Source organism: Rhynchophorus ferrugineus, unplaced genomic scaffold, assembly GCF_030347505.1.
Source record: "Rhynchophorus ferrugineus isolate W39M unplaced genomic scaffold, kcgeb_rfMv2 rfM10, whole genome shotgun sequence".
In the NCBI taxonomy this organism is placed as follows: Eukaryota; Metazoa; Arthropoda; class Insecta; order Coleoptera; family Curculionidae; genus Rhynchophorus; species Rhynchophorus ferrugineus.
This window is the reverse complement of record NW_027472589.1, coordinates 16,970,101-16,994,017: the sequence shown is the minus strand read 5'-3', so window position 1 is coordinate 16,994,017 and position 23,917 is coordinate 16,970,101. Positions and strand designations below refer to the sequence as shown.

At 34.6% G+C, this 23,917-nt stretch overlaps 1 protein-coding gene across 2 annotated transcripts in view; it reads right to left on the bottom strand.

The window, feature by feature from the left end:
• The window catches only part of LOC143203431 (discoidin domain-containing receptor 2), a 252,030-nt gene extending 228,536 nt beyond the window's left edge, over positions 1-23,494 (bottom strand). For both annotated transcript variants that reach the window (XM_076415559.1, XM_076415561.1), the window contains exon 1: positions 23,323-23,494. In XM_076415559.1, coding sequence (XP_076271674.1) covers positions 23,323-23,443 — 121 coding nt within the window. In that variant the 5' untranslated portion in view covers positions 23,444-23,494. The remainder of the gene's footprint in view (positions 1-23,322) is intronic.
• Between the last annotated feature and the right edge of the window lie 423 nt (positions 23,495-23,917).

Below are 23,917 nucleotides of genomic sequence, written 5' to 3'. Positions count from 1 at the left end.
CCCAAACAGTTATATTAATTTAAATTTGTTTTGTTGCTAATTTAATATTTTGTATATGTCACAAAATTATATTATTATTTTTGGATTGTTTGGGTTCGGCACCAACCTCACACTGATCCGTTGGCAGTAGGTGAAATAGTATTGTAGATAGATAAATAGGTTTAGATAGGTATTAAGCTAGATTGTGTGTTTACTGTAATTTGGACCGAAGCTTGGCAGGGTTCAGAAGAGTTCGAATCAGCGACTGTTGCAATTGTAGGAGTGCCATCCTGTCTCCGTGACCACTGGGCTAACTTAAGCGGCAGTATATTATAACATATTAAAACAAAATACTATATAATAACAATAACGATTAATTCAAATAATAATTGAACCACGTTCGCTAAAATATCTCACAACTTATAAAACAACCCAGCGTTATAACAAATAATTACATTTAACACCTAAAAATAGTATTTTATAAATAACATGAACTGTTTAATTCAAATATACTTCACAGTATTGTATAGATGGAGTGTAGGATGTAGTAGTTTTTGTAAATATTTTTGGCATCCTTCTGTTATATTCGAAAAAATCCTATTTGTTATTTAAATCTATTTGTTTGTGTAGTTTTTACTGTTCGAAATGCGCTTTTGTAACATCAATCATTTAATAATTAATGGCCATTTTTCCGTATCGAGGTTTTTGTTTAAGCCAATTTTGTATTGCCTTTTGTTTTAAAAATACCATTTTTAAATGAACAAGTTTCATAACCAGATATTATTATTGGTATCTAACAATAATATGCCTTTTTAAGTCTAATATTTATTTATGTTACATTTTATTAAAATTATATATACTTCGACATTTTTCAGAAATGGTTATTTCTTCCCTAGCCTCTTATTCTTCAAGTTGATACGTTAAACTATATACAGAGGGTGAAGAAAATAATATGAACAGCCGACATATACACAATTATTAACATCCAACATTTTTTCATTGACGATATCACATTCTTTCAACCATCAAGTCTAAATATTATATATTATGATGATTTCTAGTATTTGCAGTTTCCATGAATTTTGTCTTGGTGGAGCTTCCATCGTACTGTTTTTATTGAAAAAGTTATACTTAAGTGAGTTTTAAGTTCAACCAAAAAGTTCAAAGTAATAATAAAAGATTTCGCATGTAAAGTAAGCAATAGCATAGGCGTCGCACTATTTAACCACCTTAGAACTCTAACCAATTGGTATTCATTCTTGAACAGTCCTCTCTGGACCCTGGGTTTGGGTTCGGATGCGATTTTCTTTGTATTTGATCGAATTCCTTTCTCCGATCCAAGGGTGTGGTAACCCCAAAGACCCACTTTGCCATTGCCTTAATTCAGACTTGAATAGAGCGAAGTTGTGCTGCTCATGAATATCTTGAGTTGTTTTGAGTCACCCATTTTGGAATGGACACGTCCAACTAGAAAGACTACCACACTCTCAGCACGAGGAGGTAAGTTAACTTATGAGAGAGTAAGATGGACTTAAGAGCTTTAACTTCCACGGAAACAAATGAGTATGATGTTTAGTCTACTCACCACCAAATAAATAAATCCAACAAAATTCCAGGGAATATTATTATAACAATATTGATATTATGATGGTTTCCAAGACGCATTTCACAGATAAAAACTAAAAACAGAAAAAGTACATGGAGGTACAATCATAATCATTTAAGATGATATAAAACATTTTGAAAGAGAAAAATTCAACAAAGATTACCTGCAAGCAATCAGCATATAGAAGAAGCCCATGGACCAATAACAATGTCTGCTATTTATTGAACATCTAAACACAATAACAAATCGGAACATTTCCGGGCCTTCTTTAGTACGCTAGGTAATAGGTTTATTGTCGAAGAAGATTACAATGCCAAACATCTAATCTGGGGATCAAGGAGAATAACCTCAAAAGGTAGGAAGCTGCTGAAAGCGATGAAAACAGATAACTCACAATATATCTCTACTGGATAACCAACATACCGGCCATCAAACTGAAAAAACCCCATACTATAGACTTCTGTATCACAAAAAATATTGATACAGAAAAGTGTCGAACAGAATGATGTTTCGATTTGGCTTCTGATCATTCACCAATAATAGTACCAGATTATTCAAAAGTTATATTCAGAGATAAACCTTCTTCTCTGTGCAATAATAGAACTAACCGGTCGCTATTTGAATAAAAATTAGAGAGGACCATCTCTTTAAACTTACCATTACCATCCAAAATTGATATAGAAACAGCAGTGATGAATATTACAAAAAAAAGGAAGCAGCATATTACGCGACTCCTAAGTGTGAAACATTTCTAAAAAAAAAACATACACACATCAAGTACAATTCGCAAAAAATTGCAGAAAAAAGAAAATTACGAAAGGAATGACAACTTACCATTACAAACCGAAATTGATGTAGAAACAGCAGTAATGAATATTACAAAATAATATTCAGGAAGCAACATATTTCGCGACACCTAAGAGTGAAACATTTCTAAAAAAAAACATACACACATGAAGTACAATCGGGAAAAAATTTCAGAAAAAAGAAAATTGCTAGAAGAATGGCATCAGTTAAGAACTGGAAAAAAAATAAAAGAAAATTTAACAAAGCAATAAAAGAGCTGAAACAGTTGATTCAAAATGAACAAAATCGAGGCATTCAGCGACTATTCATTGTGGAAGGCAACATGAAAACTCCAGCAGCATAATTCTCGTCTTTAAAATAGATGAAAATTATTGGGCTAGATGCAATAAAGAAAATACCAACATCTTCCCAGAACGCCTTTAAGCCCTTCCTGTCTGAGTTATCTCAAGACGACGAAAATAAAATTACTAGCTTCCTAAATTCGATATTTTAAATAGATTTACCACATAAAAAAATAACGTCAAAGTAGCTCAACAAATAATAATTAGAGAGATTATTTACTAGTTAGCAACTATAAGAGAATAGGATAAAATTAGTAACAGCCGACTTTTGGTTTGACGCAGTTGTAAAGGCAAAAGGACGGTCCACATACTGTTGCGATAGTCGCGGGTTCGAATCCTGCTTGAGCATGGTCGTAAATTTATGTTTGAGATTGTTTAATATTCGTAATTGTTTTAGGCAAGACTGTAAAATCCGACAAGGAAAATGATCCCAGTCACGCCAGTAACCAGGCTGGGCAGGACCGTATGTCTTCTGGAATGACTTCTAAGTTGGTCACTCGCCAGTCGGTAGGCTCAATGCCTAGAGAAGTGGTTCGGAGGCCACATTTAAACATCACGTACCACTTCTCTCTGAATGACAGATCAGTAGTGAAGAGCCACGGAAGTGGCATCAGATACAGCAGTAAGTCAACAATATAATGATAATTTTACTGTAGTGATTTATAATAATTGACGAAGCATAATAATTTGTTAATTATATCCAGAGATATCACAGTTTGCAAAAGATAGTAAATAATGTAATTTCTATGCCACAAAACTGATTATATTTCCTCCTTTCTCAACGGAGGGAGGCTATCGTTACTTATCTGCCATCAGCTAATAAAATAAAGCCATGCGATTGTTTAGAATCGCAAAACTTGATCGGTTCCGTTAATCTACCCCCGGCGCGAGAGGTAAACTTCTCGGGTGGTAGCGGTTTCGGCGCGTATCGATTCGAAACCGAGCCCCAGATAGTACATCTAATAAAAATAGTGGTCGGGTCGTTGGGGTACTTGGCAAATTTTCAGTTCGCGTGTCGCGCCCTAATAACCCGCGCCGACGGGGCTCCGGCGGGGGGGATGCGGGTCGAGAATCGATGAAAAATGGCCCCGTTTTAAAATAAACCACTTCCGGCGACGTATCGATTCACTACGGACGAGCGAAAAAAAATCGCATCCTTATCGATGGTCGCAATCTCTTCTCGGACCTCATTATTTCTCGGGCGAGGCTACCAGAATTAATCCGGGGCCTCCAAAGTCGGCAGTTTTTCGGGGTGGAGGGGGGGTTCGATGGATCGAAGTCATGATCGTCTAGGGGGGAAGGGAGCGAGAGGCGCGCGCGGTCGTCCGCCGAAGGAAGAAGGCTTAATGGGGCCATCGAAAGGACAAAACCGAGTTGCGAACACCCGATTACCATCACAATGACGGGACAGGGATTCCCGACGGAGTCCGGGCGACTCATAAACTAACTGGGAGATCGGTTTTTTCTCTTCGTTTTTTTTTCGGTTCGGATTTCGGGGTCCCTTTCGACGGTGTACTCGCTTGTACGGCGGCCGATTTGTTCGAGGCTATCTGGCGCAGATGAAATATCTCTTTAGATTGGTTTTGAGTAAAGTTTAATTATGACAAACTAGACGATCCGGTGAACTTCGTATCATTAGCATTCGTAAGTGAGTAAAAATACCACGCATATTCAGTGGCAGATATTTCTTTGGCACTACTATCACACTTAAACTGTGGTCGAAATTCGACCACAATTTATAAAGTTAATCATATTTCTTTCATAATAAACTAAAGATAACTAACTAACTAACCAATAAACTAACTAAACTAAATAAATTTTCAGATATTTCAGATATAAGATCAAAAATAACCCAACAGCGGAAAAGACCCAGACCTAACACATAGATGGCGCTAGTTTTATTGTACTCACCGCCTTTTCAGTGAGCACTTCCCTTCAAATAAAAACTGTTAAAATTTCGTGATATTCTACGCATACGTTTGACTGTTATTGTGCTAAGAGTGGCACTATTTTTGTTATTTTCAAAACAATGGATCCCAAACAATTTCGTGTTTTAATTTTACACTGCTTCTCGATGGGAAAAAATACCAAAAAGCGAATCAGTGCTTGAAATGTGTTACAAGGGCTCCGCTCCATCAGAAACAACAGTAAGACGCTGGTTTGCTAACTTCAACCGTGGTCGTAGAGACACCGATGATTCAGAATGCACTTAACGTCCAAATGAGATGGTAACGCTTCAGGTGGTAACACTGGAGAATGAGGAGGTAACACCAGAATATATTTTTTTAAACACCATAAAATCCATTTAAATGATTTAGAAGTGAAAGTGCGTGAGTTAGCTAACATCGTAAGGCAATCAAAAGAACGTATTGGTTTTTTAATGCAGGAGCTTTTGGCTATGAGAGAGCTCTGTTCAAAATGGGTGTCGCGTTTGCTTAATGTTGATCGAAAACAATAACGTGTTGATGATTCTGAACAAAGTTTGGCCATATCTAAACGTAACAAACCTGAATTTTTGTGTCGACATGTAACAGTGGATGAAACATGGATCGACCATTTCACTCTGGAATCAAAACGATCGTCATCTGAATGGACAGCAACTGGTTACAGGCCTATTTTGAGGCAAAAAATCAATCGGTCTACAAAAATGGTGTTGAAATGTTAGAGCAAAGCTGAAATGGTTGTGGCTCCTGATGGAGATTACGTTGATGAATAAAGCCGAAAAAAAAACGTTTTCTTTGTTACGCCCGGGATTTTTCAGCCCATATGTTATGTCTGATACATAACTATAATTATAGTAACAAATGTCTGTATATAAAAATACATGCAAACTATCTCAAGAACTAACACTCGCTAAACTTTTTTAAATGGCAATTAATTAAATCTAATTTCTATTAAGTTTTAATAATCAACAAAGATGTATTAATAGGTTTAAATTAATACATTGAACTGATTAATACTCATTAATACATACTGAACATTATAACAAAAGTATCATGAGTAACTTATATAAAATATAAATAAATATTTTATAAAATATAAATATATATGATTTTTATGTTATAATCATAGACAAGGTATATTAAATGAAGTAATACTTTTTTGTATATTAATTAATAAATAACCTACAAAACTAGGGACATTATTTTTTACAAAATAGTAATTGCATTAACGTATGGCATTTGTACTCAAATATAAATAACTAAAATAATTGATGAAAGGTTGAAAGAATAAAATGTCATACAGTCGAATATTTTATTGCATTAATCGTTCAACATCTTAATATTTATTGGCGGCTTAAATTATTTGCCAAATTATTATTAATCATTCAGAATTTCTTATATTTACCATATATGTTCCACCTAAGCCATCTATCTATGTTGTTAGTTTCACCTTATTTTCGTATTTATTATTACTTCATTTATTTATTAATTTATCTGTTGTACATATTTTTCACCGAAAATGTATATTGAAAAACAACAACTTTAATAAAAAAATGCTTGTGTGATAAAATGATAATTTCAAATTTTAAAATGTTAAATATATGTTTGTTCCAAGGCCATAAGTGGTGTATTAATTCCGTCCCGTCCCGAATCGTCAGTGATTCGTAAGACAAAATTGCACTATTCCTCACTTATTTATTACACTCCTCAAGTTTTAAAAGGTTTCATATGTTTTCCTGTTGTCAGTAACGAACACATTAATATGTTGTTTCGACAAATAATGTAAAATGTAACTTTATAAGATCATATTTTCTAACTAATAGTTCCAGCAATACGGGAATAATCACAATTAATACAAATTCTTAAACTACACTCTTTAAAATTAAATTAAATCATTGAATAATATCCTTATCGATTCACTTTCCGTGTTAATATCGTTTCAAATACAAACGTAAACACCTTTGCATTTAATTGCTCTGCCGGCATTTTACAGTACAGCGCTGCCAAATTTACGCTGTGGTGTAAATTAAGTCGATATATGTATAACAGAAACAGAACCTACATTGTTAGAATTAGAGCTGGCAACGGATCGCCTGGGCCAATGAAAATAGAGCCAAAATATTTGTAGATATATGTTATATATTATATGTCACCAATCTGACGGCTATTCCTGATTGCTTGATTTAAGCGTATTTCTTTTTATTGAAATTAATTTATTTGTAGCGTACACTACCCAAAATATTTAAGCCTTCAAATACATACTCCATATTTTTAATTGTGTCAAATTTCAAATTTTTCGGTCCTCCCGTAGTCCTCTAATATGGAGAGAAAATTGTTGCCCAAAAAAAGGCGATCAATATTTTATAGTGTCCTTTTTACGAACTAGGGGTTATCTGGATTAACGTGAGCTCCGCACCACAGTCACCGCTATTAATCCAACCAGCTGGCGAGTTAGCAACTTGGAGATCATCCCGGAAGACATTCGGTGTTATCCAGTTACCAGTTACTAGTTTAAATAAAAAATAAATTTCATTGTCGTATTTTGCATTTTTGTGTTAAGAATAATGACATAATATATATACGAGGATCACTATTTATATTTCAGGAATAAGAAAAAAATTAGTTAAGCTGCGAATATATTTTTATTTTATTTTTTAAAGTACTCGCCACGATGGTCGACACACTTTTTCCTAGGCTTAAACCAATTTTCAAAGTATTTATATCATTCCGAATGAGGTATCTCCGAAACATGATTTTTGAACGCTTCAATAGCTTCTTCGAGCGATGAAAATCGTTGACCACGTAGATTATTCTTCACGGATGGGAACAAAAAGAAGTTATTGGGCGCCAAGTCAGGGGTGTATGGCAGATGACCCATCAATTCGATGTTCTGAGTACTCAAATAGTCTCTGGTTTGAGCCGATGTGTTTGAGTTCGCATTGCCATGATGAAGAACAATCCGGCGTCTCTTGTTTGTTTTCCTTATTTCACCGAAGATTTCTGGCAAACAAATGGTTATGTACCAATCAGAATTTACTGTTCTATAATCCTCTAGAGGCACTGTTGCAATATGAGCAGTTTTCCTGAAGAAACAGACCACCATTTTCTTTGAGGTACTTCGTGCGCGAACAACTCTTGTTGGATTTGGTTCATCTTGGAACACCCATCCGACTGCTGCTTACCATGTGATGATCCAGTCGACTGCTGCTTACTTTCAGGCTCATACGAATATATCAATGATTTGTCACCTGTCACTATTTTATAAACGTCTTTCGAACCGCCGCAATTGAATTTCTTAAGCATTTCTTTACACTAATCGACACGGGCCTTTTTTGTGCAATTATCAAATTGTGTGGGATCCAAAGCGAACACAAATTTCGCACAGCTACATGTTCATGTAAAATCGCATATATGCTATTCTGGAACTAATTCTTAGAGATGCCTCAATCTCACAATAGGTGACATGACGATCTTGCTTAATCATTTCGCACACTGCATCGATGCTTTCTGAAACAACAGCGTATTTTGAATTCACTAATCCACCGATATACGGTGGGTTTTGATGGAGCTTCATCGCCAAAGTCAAATTAAGTTGATTGATGCACTCTTGTTGTGATAATCCACGTCGAAAATCGTAAAAAACCATCGCACGAAAATGTTTACGATTCAGTCCCATATTTTGCCGAGACGAAACTTTCAACTAAATAAAAAATAAACAAATAGCCTCCGTGCGACAAAATGTTCTCAGCACGTATATCGTCAAAAAGGTCAAACTTTACGATGGAACCGCCAGATGGACTCACATGACAACAGTGTTGCTAATTCCTGAAATATAAATAGTGATCCTCGTACAACCACGCCTCAGCAGGATTCGAACCCGCGACTAAGACTCGCAATAGTAGGGAGAACCTTGTGGTCGCCTTGCCTACTATCCAAACCAAGCTGGTTTCCATTAATTATTTTTGTTATTTCATTTGATGAAACGCTTTTAGACACTCATAGAGGTGCTGCTCCATCATATACCAATAGTCGATTTTGATGTCAAATATTTCGAAAAAAAGTCGTGCAAAAATCACATGAGAACGCTTGGCTATATTTATCTATTTACAATATTATATTATTACAACTACTAACAACCGACCAGTTTGAAGGTGGAGCCGAGCCTAAACAATACAAAAATAATATAATTTTCTGACATATACATAAAATTAAATTACGAACAAAACAAATCTAATTTGTTGCTCGTACCGACTTCAAAGTGATTAGTTGGTAGTTAAAATAATATTGTAAATAGATAAATAGGTATAGGTGGGTATTAAACTGAATTGTGTGTATATAATAGATAATAAAATACGAGAAGTAGATAGGTTAAATAATTTTTTTGTTTATTTCTATTTAGGCATTACAACGACTATTATGTGTATATTTTATTTTAAAACTTTTTTTGTGTTAAAAATCTAACTTTGGTTATTTTTTACTTTTTAGTTAGTCCCTTATTTATTTTTTGAAATCGGTTCAATTTTTTTGTTAAAAATATTTTTATTCTTCTCACGTCTGCATAGACATATCTCGTATAAAACACCAACAAATCAACGGCTACGAAACGATGATATAACCAGTCGCTATCGAACGTCAACGGGATAAAGTAGGCGTAGGATGTTGGCGTGGTTTCCGCCAATTTTCCTTATTAGGAAATATCGGCCGTCAGTCGGGAAAGGTGAAAATTTACCTGGCAAAGGCGCCGGAATGAAACGGACCTGAATAAAACAACGACACGGGGGAAAATTGGACTTCGGAACGGATGAAATATTTACCTCGCCTACGCCGCCCGTTCCCCCTACCCCAACCCCCGCTCGCTCTCTTTCGCGCTCTTCTTTCGCCGAGATCGCGCTTACGTCCTCCTCCCGGGTTGGGATTGGGATCATTTTTCCTCCCTCTCCCGCAGAAATATTACCTAGATGAATTCCGGTTGATACACTGGATGTTGGTACCATTAGTATACGGAAAATGTATATGTATACAAAGTTGTTCCGTAGGTCTTGCCATTTATTTTTCGATAGATGAACCGAAAATATGTAATCGAACTCAAAGTTGTATAGGTCTCTCTTTCAGAGCTGGACAAAATACATGCTTTCCTTTATTATTATACTAGTGACAGACCTGTGGTCGACACTCGACCACAATTTATTAAATTAATCATGTTTCTCCAATAACAGAGTGAAGTAAATAATTTAAAACTTATATGTTACTAAAATTTGTTTTCACATTATTTTCATTACATCATCTTCAGTTCATATTTAATTAGTACCCCACTGAACCGTGACAACTTCACAGCATCAAAAGTCTTTTTATTAATCTCTTAGAACGTTAACAATCTGCCCGTGAGCAATAATTTTTATTATATGATTTCCGTTATATGATATAGCCATCCTGACATGTTGAATATCACTTCAGTAAGTGATCTGCTGCACAACTTAGGAAGTCTATCCCAACTTATTCTAAAGAGTATTCTAACTTATTCTAGAGATTAGATATTAGCTTATGCACTATACTGCCATCGCGCACATTTAACTGTTTGGCGAGTGTATTGAGATGCACTAATAGTCTTTCAAAGTACTTCACACATTTTCTTTCAAAACACTTTGAATCACACTTGTTATGGGTTTTAAGGGGATATCGCGCTGAATCAGTTTGTGGGCACGTAATATGGGGGCATCGACGATGACTCGCAACAGTTTATTCTGGAACCTCTGGAGGATGTCTATGTTAGATTTGCTAGTAGTACCCCACAGTTCAATACCATTGGTCCAAATGGGCCTAAATATTGACTTATACAGTAAAAACTTTTTTTCTAATGATAATTTAGATTTACGCTGTATCAACCAATACATTTGGCTTAGTTTAAGCCAAAGCTATTTGCGTTTTATCACTAGATGTTTATCAATGTCAAACGGCGATCAAAATACATTCCCAGATATTTAAAGTTGCCTGATTGCGGAGGTTCATGGTTATTCAGTTATAAGTTATAGTTATAGTATAAATTATAGTTATTCTATTATACTGAGGGACATGTTCTTCTACAAAGGATGAATGTCACATGGGTAGATTTTATCTCATTTGCTTTGATACGCCACGTTTTCAACCACATTTCAACTTTGTTGATATGAATTTGGAGGTTTCTTGTAGCTGATATTGAATACTGGTGTGACGTTAAAACCGCTGTATCGTCAGCATATGTTGCAACAGTAGTGTTTCTTGAGGTCGATAGGTTAGCTGTATACGGCAGATATAACAATAGGCCAAGAACACTTCCCTGCGGAACACCCGAATATATTGGGTGCAGATTAGTGTATTCGTTACCCTGTTTGACAATAAAATGTCTGTCCATGAGGTATGACTTCAGCAGTTGAAAGTGCATATGGAGCAAAAGGCTTTTCAATTTAACGTGCAGTCCAGTGTGCCACACCTTCTCGAAGGACTGAGAAATATCGAGAAGTGCAGCGGAGCAATATTTTTTATCGTTTATTTTTTTTTATTTGGTTGACTAATCTATGATATTGTTCTGTTCTTCCGTGTTTACTGCGAAACCCAAATTGATGGTATAGAATAATATTTCATTTGTTTTATGTTATAAACTTACATATAAGAAAACTGAGAATATATGAATAAACGTATTTTGAAATTGGTATTTAACTTTAGAATATATATTAAAACAATAACAAAGATAATTAGGTATTTTTTTTCAATTTAAAAACACAGTATTAACAATCATTAAATTAACTTGTTAAGCACCTTTATAGTTATCAATATTACAGCATATGATCGCCACGTTAGTTGAGAGTGTTATTGACATCGGGATCGAACTACGATGATAACCGGTCCTTTACGAGGAGCTTAATTGATTAACTCATATTATTGGTTCAGTCGCCCCAATGCTTTAGCTTTTTTTGGAGGCTATTAATATTGCCCAAGAAATATTAATAAACACCAAGGCAAAATTTCCTCCCTCAGGAGCGCATTCAAAAGAATTCCAAATCAATAACGCAGAGCCAATAATCGGTTATACTGCTTAGAATTTAAGAACAATTAAATAAATCAGGAACCAAACATACGAAAACATCGAGATAATACAAATATATGGGCAACAACTATAATTCAATAAATAATAAATTGGTATATAGATAGAAGCTATCTTAAAACGTACGTTTTGAGACAATAACACATCCCTCAATGAAACCATGGCTTCTTCTCAGTTTGACTCATTAGAGATAAATGGGATCAAAACTAAGTAATGCCAGTGTATAGAATTCCCTTCATTATTTTTGTTGTTGTGAAATATTTTTATGTCTTCTTTCTCAGCTCCTACTATTGAAAATGTAATTATTCCCTATAATAGTAATAATAACTAAAGTTATATATCACTAGCTATTCCATTCAATATTTATGTCTATTTATTATATAATTAATCAAGAATCCATAAATTAAATAAATAGCATTGAATTAGTTCTTATCATTCGTAATATGCGATATAAGTACCTTAACCTAATAATTGTAAAAGAATGTTATAATATATGTTGAGCGACCTATAAATCATATATTAATTTAAAATAATGTTGGGTAAAAAGCTTAGTACCATTCGTTCATAAAGGGCCACTAATTTTAGATTAATGCCACAAATCACTCTAGACTATTAACTTCATTATTTCATATTTGTATATAACGTTGTAACGCACATCAAATGTAAAACAATAGATGAACCATTCTGTATTACATACTTGCATGTATTTTATCAGCGATGTTGGTGAAAATAGCTAAGCTATTCGCTAAGTTCCGAAGATCCTTATTGAAAATTCATATTAAGCTATAATATTAATTCAAATCAATTGTAGGTTTGTAGGTGACATCTTGGATCACTTCGTGTATCCAATTGATTTCGAGGTCATCGTGCATTTCTACGTTAGTTGCACAGCGATAAGCATTGGTAAAATAATCTAATATAATATAATGTAATATAATAATATAATATAATAATGGTAATATAATTAATCGTAGAACTTTGTTTTGGACGCGTTGGATTACCTGTTGGTTTGGTATTTTTGTGCAACCCCATATTTGTGCCCAAAATGGCTGTATGGTTGACTGATAAACAAGCCTCTTTGATTTGATCGTTCTTTGATTCAAGTTGAGAGACTCTTGCGACTAACAAATACAGTTAACCTACCATCAAGATGGTGGTTAACTGATTCTGCTTGGCTAATTGAGCATCCGTCAAGTGATATAATAACTTTTAGATCTCCAGCAGAAATTGGTTTAGGTGTTGAGAATCCTTCATGCGAGATCTTGCCTTTACTTTCGAAAAGATATGATTCCAGGGGTCGATAGTAATTCCGCGGTAGCAATTTTCTCATTTTGTAGATTAATCCCAAATGCCGTACCCGGTCAAAGGCTTGTGAGACGTCCAGGAATATTCCTGGGCAGTATTTGTTTTCTTCGAATGCCTTTTCAATAACCGCTGTTACAGTATGCACTTGGTCGATCGTCGAGTGGTGATTTCGAAATCCAAACTGGAAATCTGGCATTTCTATAAATTGTCTAATATGTTTTAACAACAATTTCTCAAATAATTTTTATATCGCAGGTAGCAGCGAAATAAGCATGTAAGATCCAACTTGTTCTGCTGTTCTGTCAGGTTTCTTAAGCATAATTAATCGAGCAAACTTAAAACATTCCGGAAGTCGAGATTATGCCTAGTTAGTAAAAAGAATGCTAAAGTATGATAAACACAATGTAATATATGATAGGCACAATATTACATCCTAAAATAGTTACGAAATAATAAAAATTTTATATCTATATATAAATAGGTCAAACCCGAATAATTTATAACTTGTTTTTTCGCTTATATCTGCTATTCAATATTTTTATTCCAATAAACATCAAGGTCATACAATAGATTAAAAGAAGGTCAAGACATAAAGCCGACTGTCTGCGTGACCTGCCACTTCTTTATGTTTTTGTTTTACTAAAGACTTGTAATTTAATACTGAAACTGCTAATAAATATTTAATATAGATGACAAGAATTCATTTGGAGGTCTAGAACAGGGAAATTTGTCAGTGATATATTGTTACATTTTTTTCGAATATACATACGTTATAACTAGTTTTAGAATATCTAGCAATTTTATTTCAATAGTACATCATTTTTTAAATTCAAGTCCACAGTCTCAAACCTAAACAAATTTTGTGATTGATGAAAATTACTGGAGATATGTATACAAGTTGGCATTTTCTCCAGGTTTTCAAGATTTTATTTACCCTCACTTTCATTTAATTACACTTGCTCTAGTTTGAAAGGATGTCATCTTTTTAAAATTCGACTAAGTTCCTCAGTTATCACGTAAATGTAACCTCTCAACATTATCATAATTAAGTAGTACCAGATTGTTTCTTTCTCGAATTATTTAAGTTCCTAGCTAATTCCAAGTACCCTTAGGTCTTTGTGGATATACTCAACTCTGCAGTACCATAGATTGTTGACAAAATTCCAAAGCTTTTTGGTTCTAATAGGTTTGTATCAGATTTACATTGGATTTCTTTGAGCTGATTTCAAAATATTCTTTTATTATAAGAACTTGGCACATAGAGATAGCTCTGATTTATATCAAAGCAAGCAGTATATTTCAAAAATCTAATACAACGTATTACTCGTTAATTTTAGGAATAATCTCTTTATTTGAAAATAGATTGCAGAGTCACTGTGTTGAAACTTTCGTCTCTTATTCTTCAATTGGTAATGTTATGATAGTTGTAATTGTAACCTCTCAACATTATCATGATTACATAGTACCAGATTATCTTCTTTCTCGAACTATTTAAGTTCCTAGCCAATTCCAAGTACCCTTAGGTCTTTGTGGATATCCCCAACCCTGGAGTACCATAGATTATTGACAAAATTCCAAAACTTTTTGGTTCTGATGGGTTTGTAGGAGATTTACATTGGATTTATTTGAGCTGGCTTTAAAATATGATTTAAATAAGAACTTGGTACATAGAGATGGCTCTGATTGACCTCCAAGCAAACAGAATATTTAAAAAATTTAATACAAGGTATTACTCGTTTATTTTTGGAATAAGCTCTTCACTTCCAAATATAATACAGTGTCACTGTGTTGAAACTTTCGTCCCTTTTTCTTCAATTGGTAGTGTTATGATAGTTGTAATTGTAATCCCTCAACATTATCATGATTACATAGTGCCAGATTATCTTTTTTCTCGAACTATTTAAGTTCCTAGCACACCTCAAATCCCTTAGGTCTTTGTGGATATCCTCAACTCTGGAGTACCATAGATTGTTGACAAAATTCCAAAGTTTTTTCGTTCTAATAGGTTTGTATCAGATTTACATTGGATTTCTTTGAGCTGATTTTAAAATTTTATTTTATAACAAGAACTTGGCACATAGAGATAGCTCTGATTGATATACAAGCAAAGAATATATTTCAAAAATCTAATACAAGGTATCGCTCGTTTATTTTTGGAATAATCTCTTTACTTGAAATTAGAATCCAGTGTCACTGTGTTGAAACTTTCGTCTCTTATTCTTCAATTGGTAATGTTATGATAGTTGTAATTGTAACCTCTCAACATTATCATGATTACATAGTACCAGATTATCTTCTTTCTCGAACTATTTAAGTTCCTAGCCAATTCCAAGTACCCTTAGGTCTTTGTGGATATCCCCAACCCTGGAGTACCATAGATTGTTGACAAAATTCCAAAGTTTTTTCGTTCTAATAGGTTTGTATCAGATTTACATTGGATTTATTTCAGCTGGGTTTAAAATATTACTTATAATAAGAACTTGGTACATAGAGATAGCTCTGATTGACATCCAAGAGAACAGTATATTTCAAAAATCTAATACATGGCATTACTCGTTTATTTTTGGAATAATATCTTTACTTGAAATTAGAATCCAGTGTCACTGTGTTGAAACTTTCGTCTCTTATTCTTCAATTGGTAGTGTTATGATAGTTGTAATTTCATAAACCTGGTGTAGTCTGGGTATAGCTTCGTATTATACTTTATTACTTTGCTTAATGACATACTTATTAATTACTTATTAATTTTTACGAAGGCTTGGGGTTGCTGCTGAAAGTCATTTTCTTAAGAAACAAAATTATTTCTCTTCCAAAATAAAGAATTATAAATATCACTTCCATCATATTTTGCTTTTCTACTTTAGAAAATGGAAAAATGCAGCACAGAAATTATCGATAGTTGTGCGATGTATGTGGCTTGTTCGTATTCGTTTTATAAATGTTGATGTTAAAGTTGAAGCCGAAAAAGTAGAAAAAGATAATTGGAAAATTCAATGAAATTCTTAGTATTTCATCTCACGACATCGCTATGGAACTAAACATCATCCATGATATATTTTCGAACCATTTATATCAGACTGGAGAACAAATTCTCTCTAAAGGTTAAATAAAAATGTCAAATTACTTTTTCGCTAACTTAATATATCCATACGAAGATGTCATCTTCATTGAGCTTAAATTACAAGCTACACCAGAAACCAAATATACTAAAATCTACACAGACAGATGAATTTTTTTCCTGCTCTGTTATAAACTAATACAAGAACACGTCAAAACAAATAATGTATCAGTCAATGTGTCACCAATTATACAGGTGTGTTGAAATGGTGTCAGGAGTTGGTATGCTCTGACTATGATGGGTAAATGAGGCGATGACCAGGATATTCACTGTCACTTATTGAAAAGAGTGAGGAAACCATTCATGACCAAAGCATTTTGACTTTTAATGGAAACAGTCTCAAAAATACCCTCTTAAAACGTTTGTACAAGATGAGTGCTAAACAATTAACAAAGCAGCGCAAATCGCATCAAGCATTCAATTTTTAGAGACGAAGCTCTCAATTTCAAAGCCCTCGCATAACACTCCGTGTCAGAAAGAACCATTACGTGGAAGAATAGTTCACGTTATACTAAGTGATGAATTTTATAAATCTGTTTTAGATATATTTTGTGAAAGCTACAAGCATCTAATACATTTGTTTTATGAACGTGTCTGATAATAAACAATCAATATAACAACAACGTGTTGATATCAACGTGTTAGATGTATTTGTTTAGATTTAGACACGCCTTTAACCTCAAAATACGCGTGATCGAACGAAACTATTAAAAACCAATCGATATCGATGAAATATTGAAATGTACAATTGGCATAGTGATTCCACGACGCTCATGAGAATCTCTAAAAATTTATATCGAAATGACAAAAGAGAAAGCTAACCCGATCCACCATATTCACCGTATGCTGTGTTCTGATGCCTTGTGGTATCACTGGTTACATCTGATACTACAAGGCTACTTATATTTTTTATTCCAAATTTTATTGTAAATTTTATCATTCAATGAACTGCAGTTCTTGCAATGCTTGGATGCTCACTTTAACATCTTCTGTGTATAGTCACTCACACATAGTACACTCATTCAGTCTCTAGTGAACACTTCTCAAGGAATTATTTCAATGTAAATTAATAAGACATAAACACAACATCTTCATGGACAACAAAAGGTTTATTTTATATGCAACCACGGCATCTAAAATTAGAGAAAAATGATTGTTCTTGTAATTGAAAGAACACACAATAGATGTCTGGAAGCATTTTTGTAAATGTTAAAAAAACCTACCCAACCTGCCTTATTCACCATACATTGCCTCTTCCTACAAACCTATGAGGTAATAAAAAAGCCTCCTCTCGAAAGAGTTATTCAATTCAAATTAATACGACATAAAAACAACATCATAAAGCACAACAAAGGGTTTTATTATCAAGTATCCCTCCTCGAAAAGAGATAAATCCTTTTACAGCACTGCCTTTAACAGAGGACAAGAAACATTAATTGTTCTTATAACTGAACAACAAAGAACAAAGTCGGTACATATATACAAAAATGTTTTACGCAACTATCCCAGGATGTCATATTCACCACATGTTGCATCTTCCAATAGTCAATCGTTACAACCAATAGTACGCGGCTACCTAACTTTTATTTTCCACATTATATCAAGGTTCTACGCTGCATCCAATAATCAGAAGTTACAGTCGATAGCACGAGGCTACCTAACTCTTTATTCCACATTTTATCAAGGCCATTAAATAACCTGCAAGAGTAATATTCGCGACTTTCCACTTCCCTGTATTTAGTTCTAACAAAAACTTCTAATTTCGTTAATAATTTTCTAACATAGTATAAGCTTCGGAAATAATTAATAATATAATAAGACAATAATCCTAAACGAGCACTTGCAAAAGAATTATTCAATTTAAATTAATTCCACATAAAAACAACATCTTTAAGAACATCAAAAGATTTTTATTATATCATATAGTAAAAAACTAGTGCTAAAATAACGTAAGTGAAAAATGAAGTGCGTGAAATAAACAATGTATTTATTTTATTTTTTTATCCTCTGGAAGTAAATTAAATAAAATATTAAAAATTAAAAAATGGCAAACCATAGCGATTCAACCAAATCACCTGCACACTTTGATATAAGATTAGAACAAACAGCAATAACGCAAACTCCACCATCAGAATGGACTACAGTCATTAACAAAAAACGATTGAGAAGTCCAGAAGAAGAAATCGCGAGGAAACAAACAAGAATCAGTGACTATTGGTTGCAGAAACCGATAGAGACAAAAAACAGTTTTAGCAACCTGTCGGAAGAAATTGAAGAGAACATACAACCAAGCCCTGAAAAAGTTGTTCCGAAACCACCACCAATAACAGTCTATAAGGTAGGAATAATAAAAAATATCCATGACTTATTGAAAACCATTACTACGAACTACACAATTAAAACAGTGAGCTATGAAACAATTAAAATCCAATTGTTCGAAGCGGATCACTTTAAAGTTCTTATTAAAGAATTGGATGAAAGAAATACCCAATACCATACATTCAGGCCAAAATCCGAGAGAACATTTAAATTCGTATTAAAAGGATTACATCACGGGACGGACTTTAACACCATCAAGGTAGCACTAGCTGAAAAAGGCCACGAGGTCGTAAATATTCACAATATACGACATTACACGACAAAAAAACCTCTGCCTATGTTTTATATAGACATAAAACCTAATGGAAATAATAAGGCGGTGTATGAAATCACCAAATTGGAAAATAATATTATTAAATGCGAACCACCACATATAAAAAGAATTATACCACAATGCACAAGGTGTCAAGCGCACGGGCACACAAAGACTTACTGTCGCAAATCATATAGATGCGTAAAATGTGCAGGAGAACATAAGACAGGAGATTGTACTCGTAAAGTTCGCGATGAAAAAGTGAAATGTGTTAACTGTAACGGAAATCATCCAGCGAACTACAAGGGTTGCGCAGTTCACAAGCAACTACAGCAGAAACTCTATCCTGCCTTAAGGGAAAAAAGGCATCAACAAAAACAATCCACTACTACCAATCTACCACTACCCACCAGAACAAGTCAACCAGACATAACTTATGCCCAAATAGTTGAAAATGGTTCAGCACAAAAACGAGAGACAATATCTCAACCTACTGAAACTAGCAACATCTCAAGATTAGAAAATATGATGGCCAAACTAATGGATCAAATGAGTACGATGCTTGGTCTACTCACAACCGTCGTCAGCAAACTTGCCTAATGCCTGAAACCAATAGCTACAAAATCGCCGTCTGGAATGCCAATGGGCTTCAACAACACGCCAGGGAACTAAAAATGTTCGTAAATGAACAAAATATTGACGTTATGATGGTTTCCGAAACACACTTTACGGACAAGAATTATCTGAAAGTTCCTAAATATAAGCTTTATCATACAAATCACCCTGATGATAAAGCACATGGAGGTACAGCCATAATAATTCGAGATGATATAAAGCATTTCGAAAAAGAAAAATTCCGCAAAGACTACCTGCAAGCCACCAGTATAACCATAGACGAAGCCCATGGACCATTAACAATTTCTGCGATTTATTGCCCACCCAAACATAACAACAAGGCAGAACAATTTCAAGAATTCTTCAGTACGCTAGGTAATAGATTTATAGCAGGAGGAGATTATAATGCAAAACATTTAATGTGGGGTTCAAGAATAATAACCTCAAAAGGTAGAGAACTGCTCAAAGCCATAAGGAAAGATAACTTACAACATATCTCTACTGGTGAACCAACATATTGGCCTTCAGACAGAAATAAAAAACCAGATACAATAGATTTCTGTATTACAAAAAATATTGATCCAAAAAAGTGTCAGGCAGAATCATGTTTCGACCTGTCTTCTGATCATTCACCAATAATAGTAACAATTTCTTCAAAAATTACCATCAAAGATAAACCCCCTTCTCTGTGCAATAATAGAACTAACTGGCCCTCATTTAGAGAAAACTTAGACCAAAATATCTCTCTAAACTTACCGTTACAAACTGAAATGGATATAGAAATAGCAGCAATAAATCTTACAAAAAATATACAGGAGGCAGCATATTCCGCGACTCCCAACAGTGAAACATTTCCAAGAAAAAATACACATATATCATGTACAATACAGAAAAAGATAGCAGAAAAAAGAAAGTTACGACGAAATTGGCAACAGCAAAGGACTGAAGAGAATAAAAGAAAATTTAATAGGGCCATAAAAGAGCTGAGAGATCTAATCCAAATTGAACAAAACCAAGGCATTCAAGAATACCTAGAAAACTTGACATCAACTGAGGCTACAGACTATTCGTTGTGGAAAGCAACAAAAAAGCTTAGGAGATCCCAGCAGCATAACCCACCTATTAAAACAAGCGAAAATAATTGGGCGAGAAGCAATAAAGAGAAGGCCGACATTTTCTCAAAACACTTAAAAAATGTTTTTAAACCTCTCCAGTCTCAGCTACATAAAGATGACGAAAATAAAATTACTAGCTTTCTAGATTCGCCATTTCAAATGGATTTACCGCACGAGAAATTAACGGTCAAAAAAGTTAAACATACAATAATGAGAGAGATTAATATTAAAAAAGCTCCTGGTTATGACTTAATTACTGGCAAAATTTTAAAAGAACTATCTGAAAAGGCTATAAAACTATTAACATATATTTTTAATGCTATGCTACGAATTAATTACTTCCCTAGTATCTGGAAAGTAGCTAAAATATTAATGATACTTAAACCAGGAAAAATACCAGAAGATGTGACCTCCTACCGACCTATAAGTTTATTACCAATAATCTCGAAAGTTTTCGAGAAATTATACATAAAAAAACTAAACTATATAATAGAAAAAAGAAAAATTATTCCAGAACATCAGTTTGGCTTTCGCAATAAGCATGGGACTATAGAACAAGTGCATAGACTTGTAAACCAAATAAACGCTGACCTAAATGCCAAAAGATATTGTTCGGCTGCTTTCCTAGACATATCTCAGGCTTTTGACAAAGTATGGCATACGGGCTTGCAGGTTAAACTAAAGAAACTTCTCCCTCATCCGGACTATCAGCTACTAAAATCGTATCTCACTGACAGACATTTTATCGTAAATCAAGGCGATGAACATACCGAATTAAATCCCATATATTCAGGAGTTCCGCAAGGTAGTGTACTGGGTCCAGTACTGTATCTTCTGTATACGGCTGATCTGCCCACCACAAAAATAACTACTGTGGCAACATATGCAGACGATACAGCAATCTTAGCATCCCATGAAGATCCAGTCACAGCATCAATAAACCTACAAACCCACCTGGAGCAAATACAATTATGGTTGAAGACATGGCGCATTAAAGCCAATGAATCAAAATCCACGCATATAACGTTTACCCTGCGTAGAAAAACATGTCCACCAGTAAATATCAATCATTGTCAACTCCCCCAAGCAGAGCATGTTAAATATCTTGGTATGCATTTAGATCGACGCCTAACCTGGAAGAAGCACATACTCTCTAAACGGAAACAACTAGGACTAAAATTATATCAAATGTATTGGCTCATTGGGCGCAAATCCAAGTTATCATTAGATAACAAGGTATTGCTGTATGAGTCTATACTCAAGCCCATTTGGACATATGGAATTCAACTATGGGGTACCGCTAGCAAATCTAATATATCAATCATTCAACGGTTCCAAAATAAGGTGTTGCGTGCCATTGTTGATGCTCCGTACTATATTTCAAATAAAGTGATACAACGCGATATTCCTCTAGAACCTATAACGAGTGTAATCCAACGTGTTTGTGTGAAGTACTTCGAAAGATTGTCAGTGCATCCCAATGTACTCGCTAATCAGCTAAATATGCGACGTGATAGTGAAGTGCGTAGACTAAAACGTTTAACACCACCTGATCTGATTACTGGACATATGTAGAGTTTAGAATAAGCATTAGAATAAGTCTAATTAATTAAGATAATATTTTGTACAGAAGATTGCTTAATGAAGTGATTTTCTACATGCCATGTATATATAATATAAACAGAAGAAATACTTATTGCCAATAGGGCAGATTGTGGACTCACGAAGAGTAATAAAAAAAAAAAATTATATCATATCCCTTCTAGAAAACATATAAATATTTTCACAGAGCTGCATCTAAAATATAAGGAATAGTGATTGTTCTCATAACTGATGGAAGAAATAACAAAGCTCAAGAAATATGTACCAAAATGTTAAAAAAAAGACCCAACCTGTCATATTCACAATACGCTGCATCTTCCAATCATCAGTAATTACAGCTGATAGCACTAGACTACTTAACTCTCTATCCCACATTTTATCAAGACTATTAAATAAACTACAACAGTACTATTCACAACTTTCCACTCCCCTGTATTAAACATTTTAACAAAAACTGCTAATTTTGTTAAATATCTTCTTAACATGGTATAAGCATCGAAAATAATTAAAAGTATAATAAGATAATAAAGTTCCTAATGATCTCTCCCCAAGGAATTATTCAATTTAAATTAATACGACATGAAAACAACATTTTAAAGCACAACAAAAGGTTTTTATTATCTCGTATCCCTCCTTGAGAACAGATAAATTCTTAAATTCTTACACAGCGCTGTATCTAAAGATAAGGAACAATTATTGTTCTCATCACTGATAGAAGAAACAACAAAAGTCAGAACATCGTACGAAAATGCTTTAAAAAATCCCAACCTGTCATGTTTACAATCATCAAAAATAATTAAAAATATAATAAGATAATAAAGTCCCTAATGAGCACTCCCGAAGGAATTATTCAATTTAAATTAATACGACATAAAAACATCTTAAAGCACAACAAAAGGTTTTCCTTCACAGCACTGCATCTTAAGTTTACTTAAGGGGCAATTATTACTCTTTTAAGGAGATGAATAAGCTGCAGATGTCTGAAAAATCGCTGATTATCAAATTGAGCAATTTCTAAGCAATGTCCACATTGTATTTTAGGAACAACCTGTATTTAGTTGGAAGGAATTGTTAAGTGAAAGAAAGGAACGGGTTGAAAGATTCACAAGTGTTTGCATTAAGTTTTACTGGATATTATAGTGAACAAAGAGTTTCTGGTTGTTTAAGCAGGTGGTACTCACTCAATTCTAAAGAATCGGCCGTCCGTGAAACAACACCGATCACGACCAGAACCACGATCATCTTCACAGTCATGGGCCGCGGAACGACACCCGCGTCGAACCGGCGTCTTAGCGTCGCCATGACGATGACGCCGTTACGTAAACAACGACGCGTCACCGAACATCCGGACGTTGTACGCGCACCACTCGCGTCCTACTGAGCGGCGGCGGCGGCGGCGACCGTCCAAGGCGGCGGCGGTGGCGGCGGGCCGTTGAGCGCGCAACAGGCCGTCCAGGGCGCGAGAGGGGGTAGTGAACGGCGGCCAAAGTGCTGGGGGTGCTTTTTTGCGCTTTTCGCTCTTTTTTCCAAGTTTTCCGGCGCGGTGGGGGGCGGTGGTGGTGGCGGGAACGATGCTGGAAGGGCGGAAGGGCCCGGGAACCCCGGACGTATAACGGTAAATAAATAAACACAAAAACAAATCTGATGATGAGGGTCGATTTCTGCCATATCTGGTTTAAGGACTTTTTACGCGTTTTATTTGTTATCGGAATGAATTGTGCTCGTGTCTGGATCATCGGATGCTTTCGGGGTTTTTAACTTTTTTTAATGTTCCTG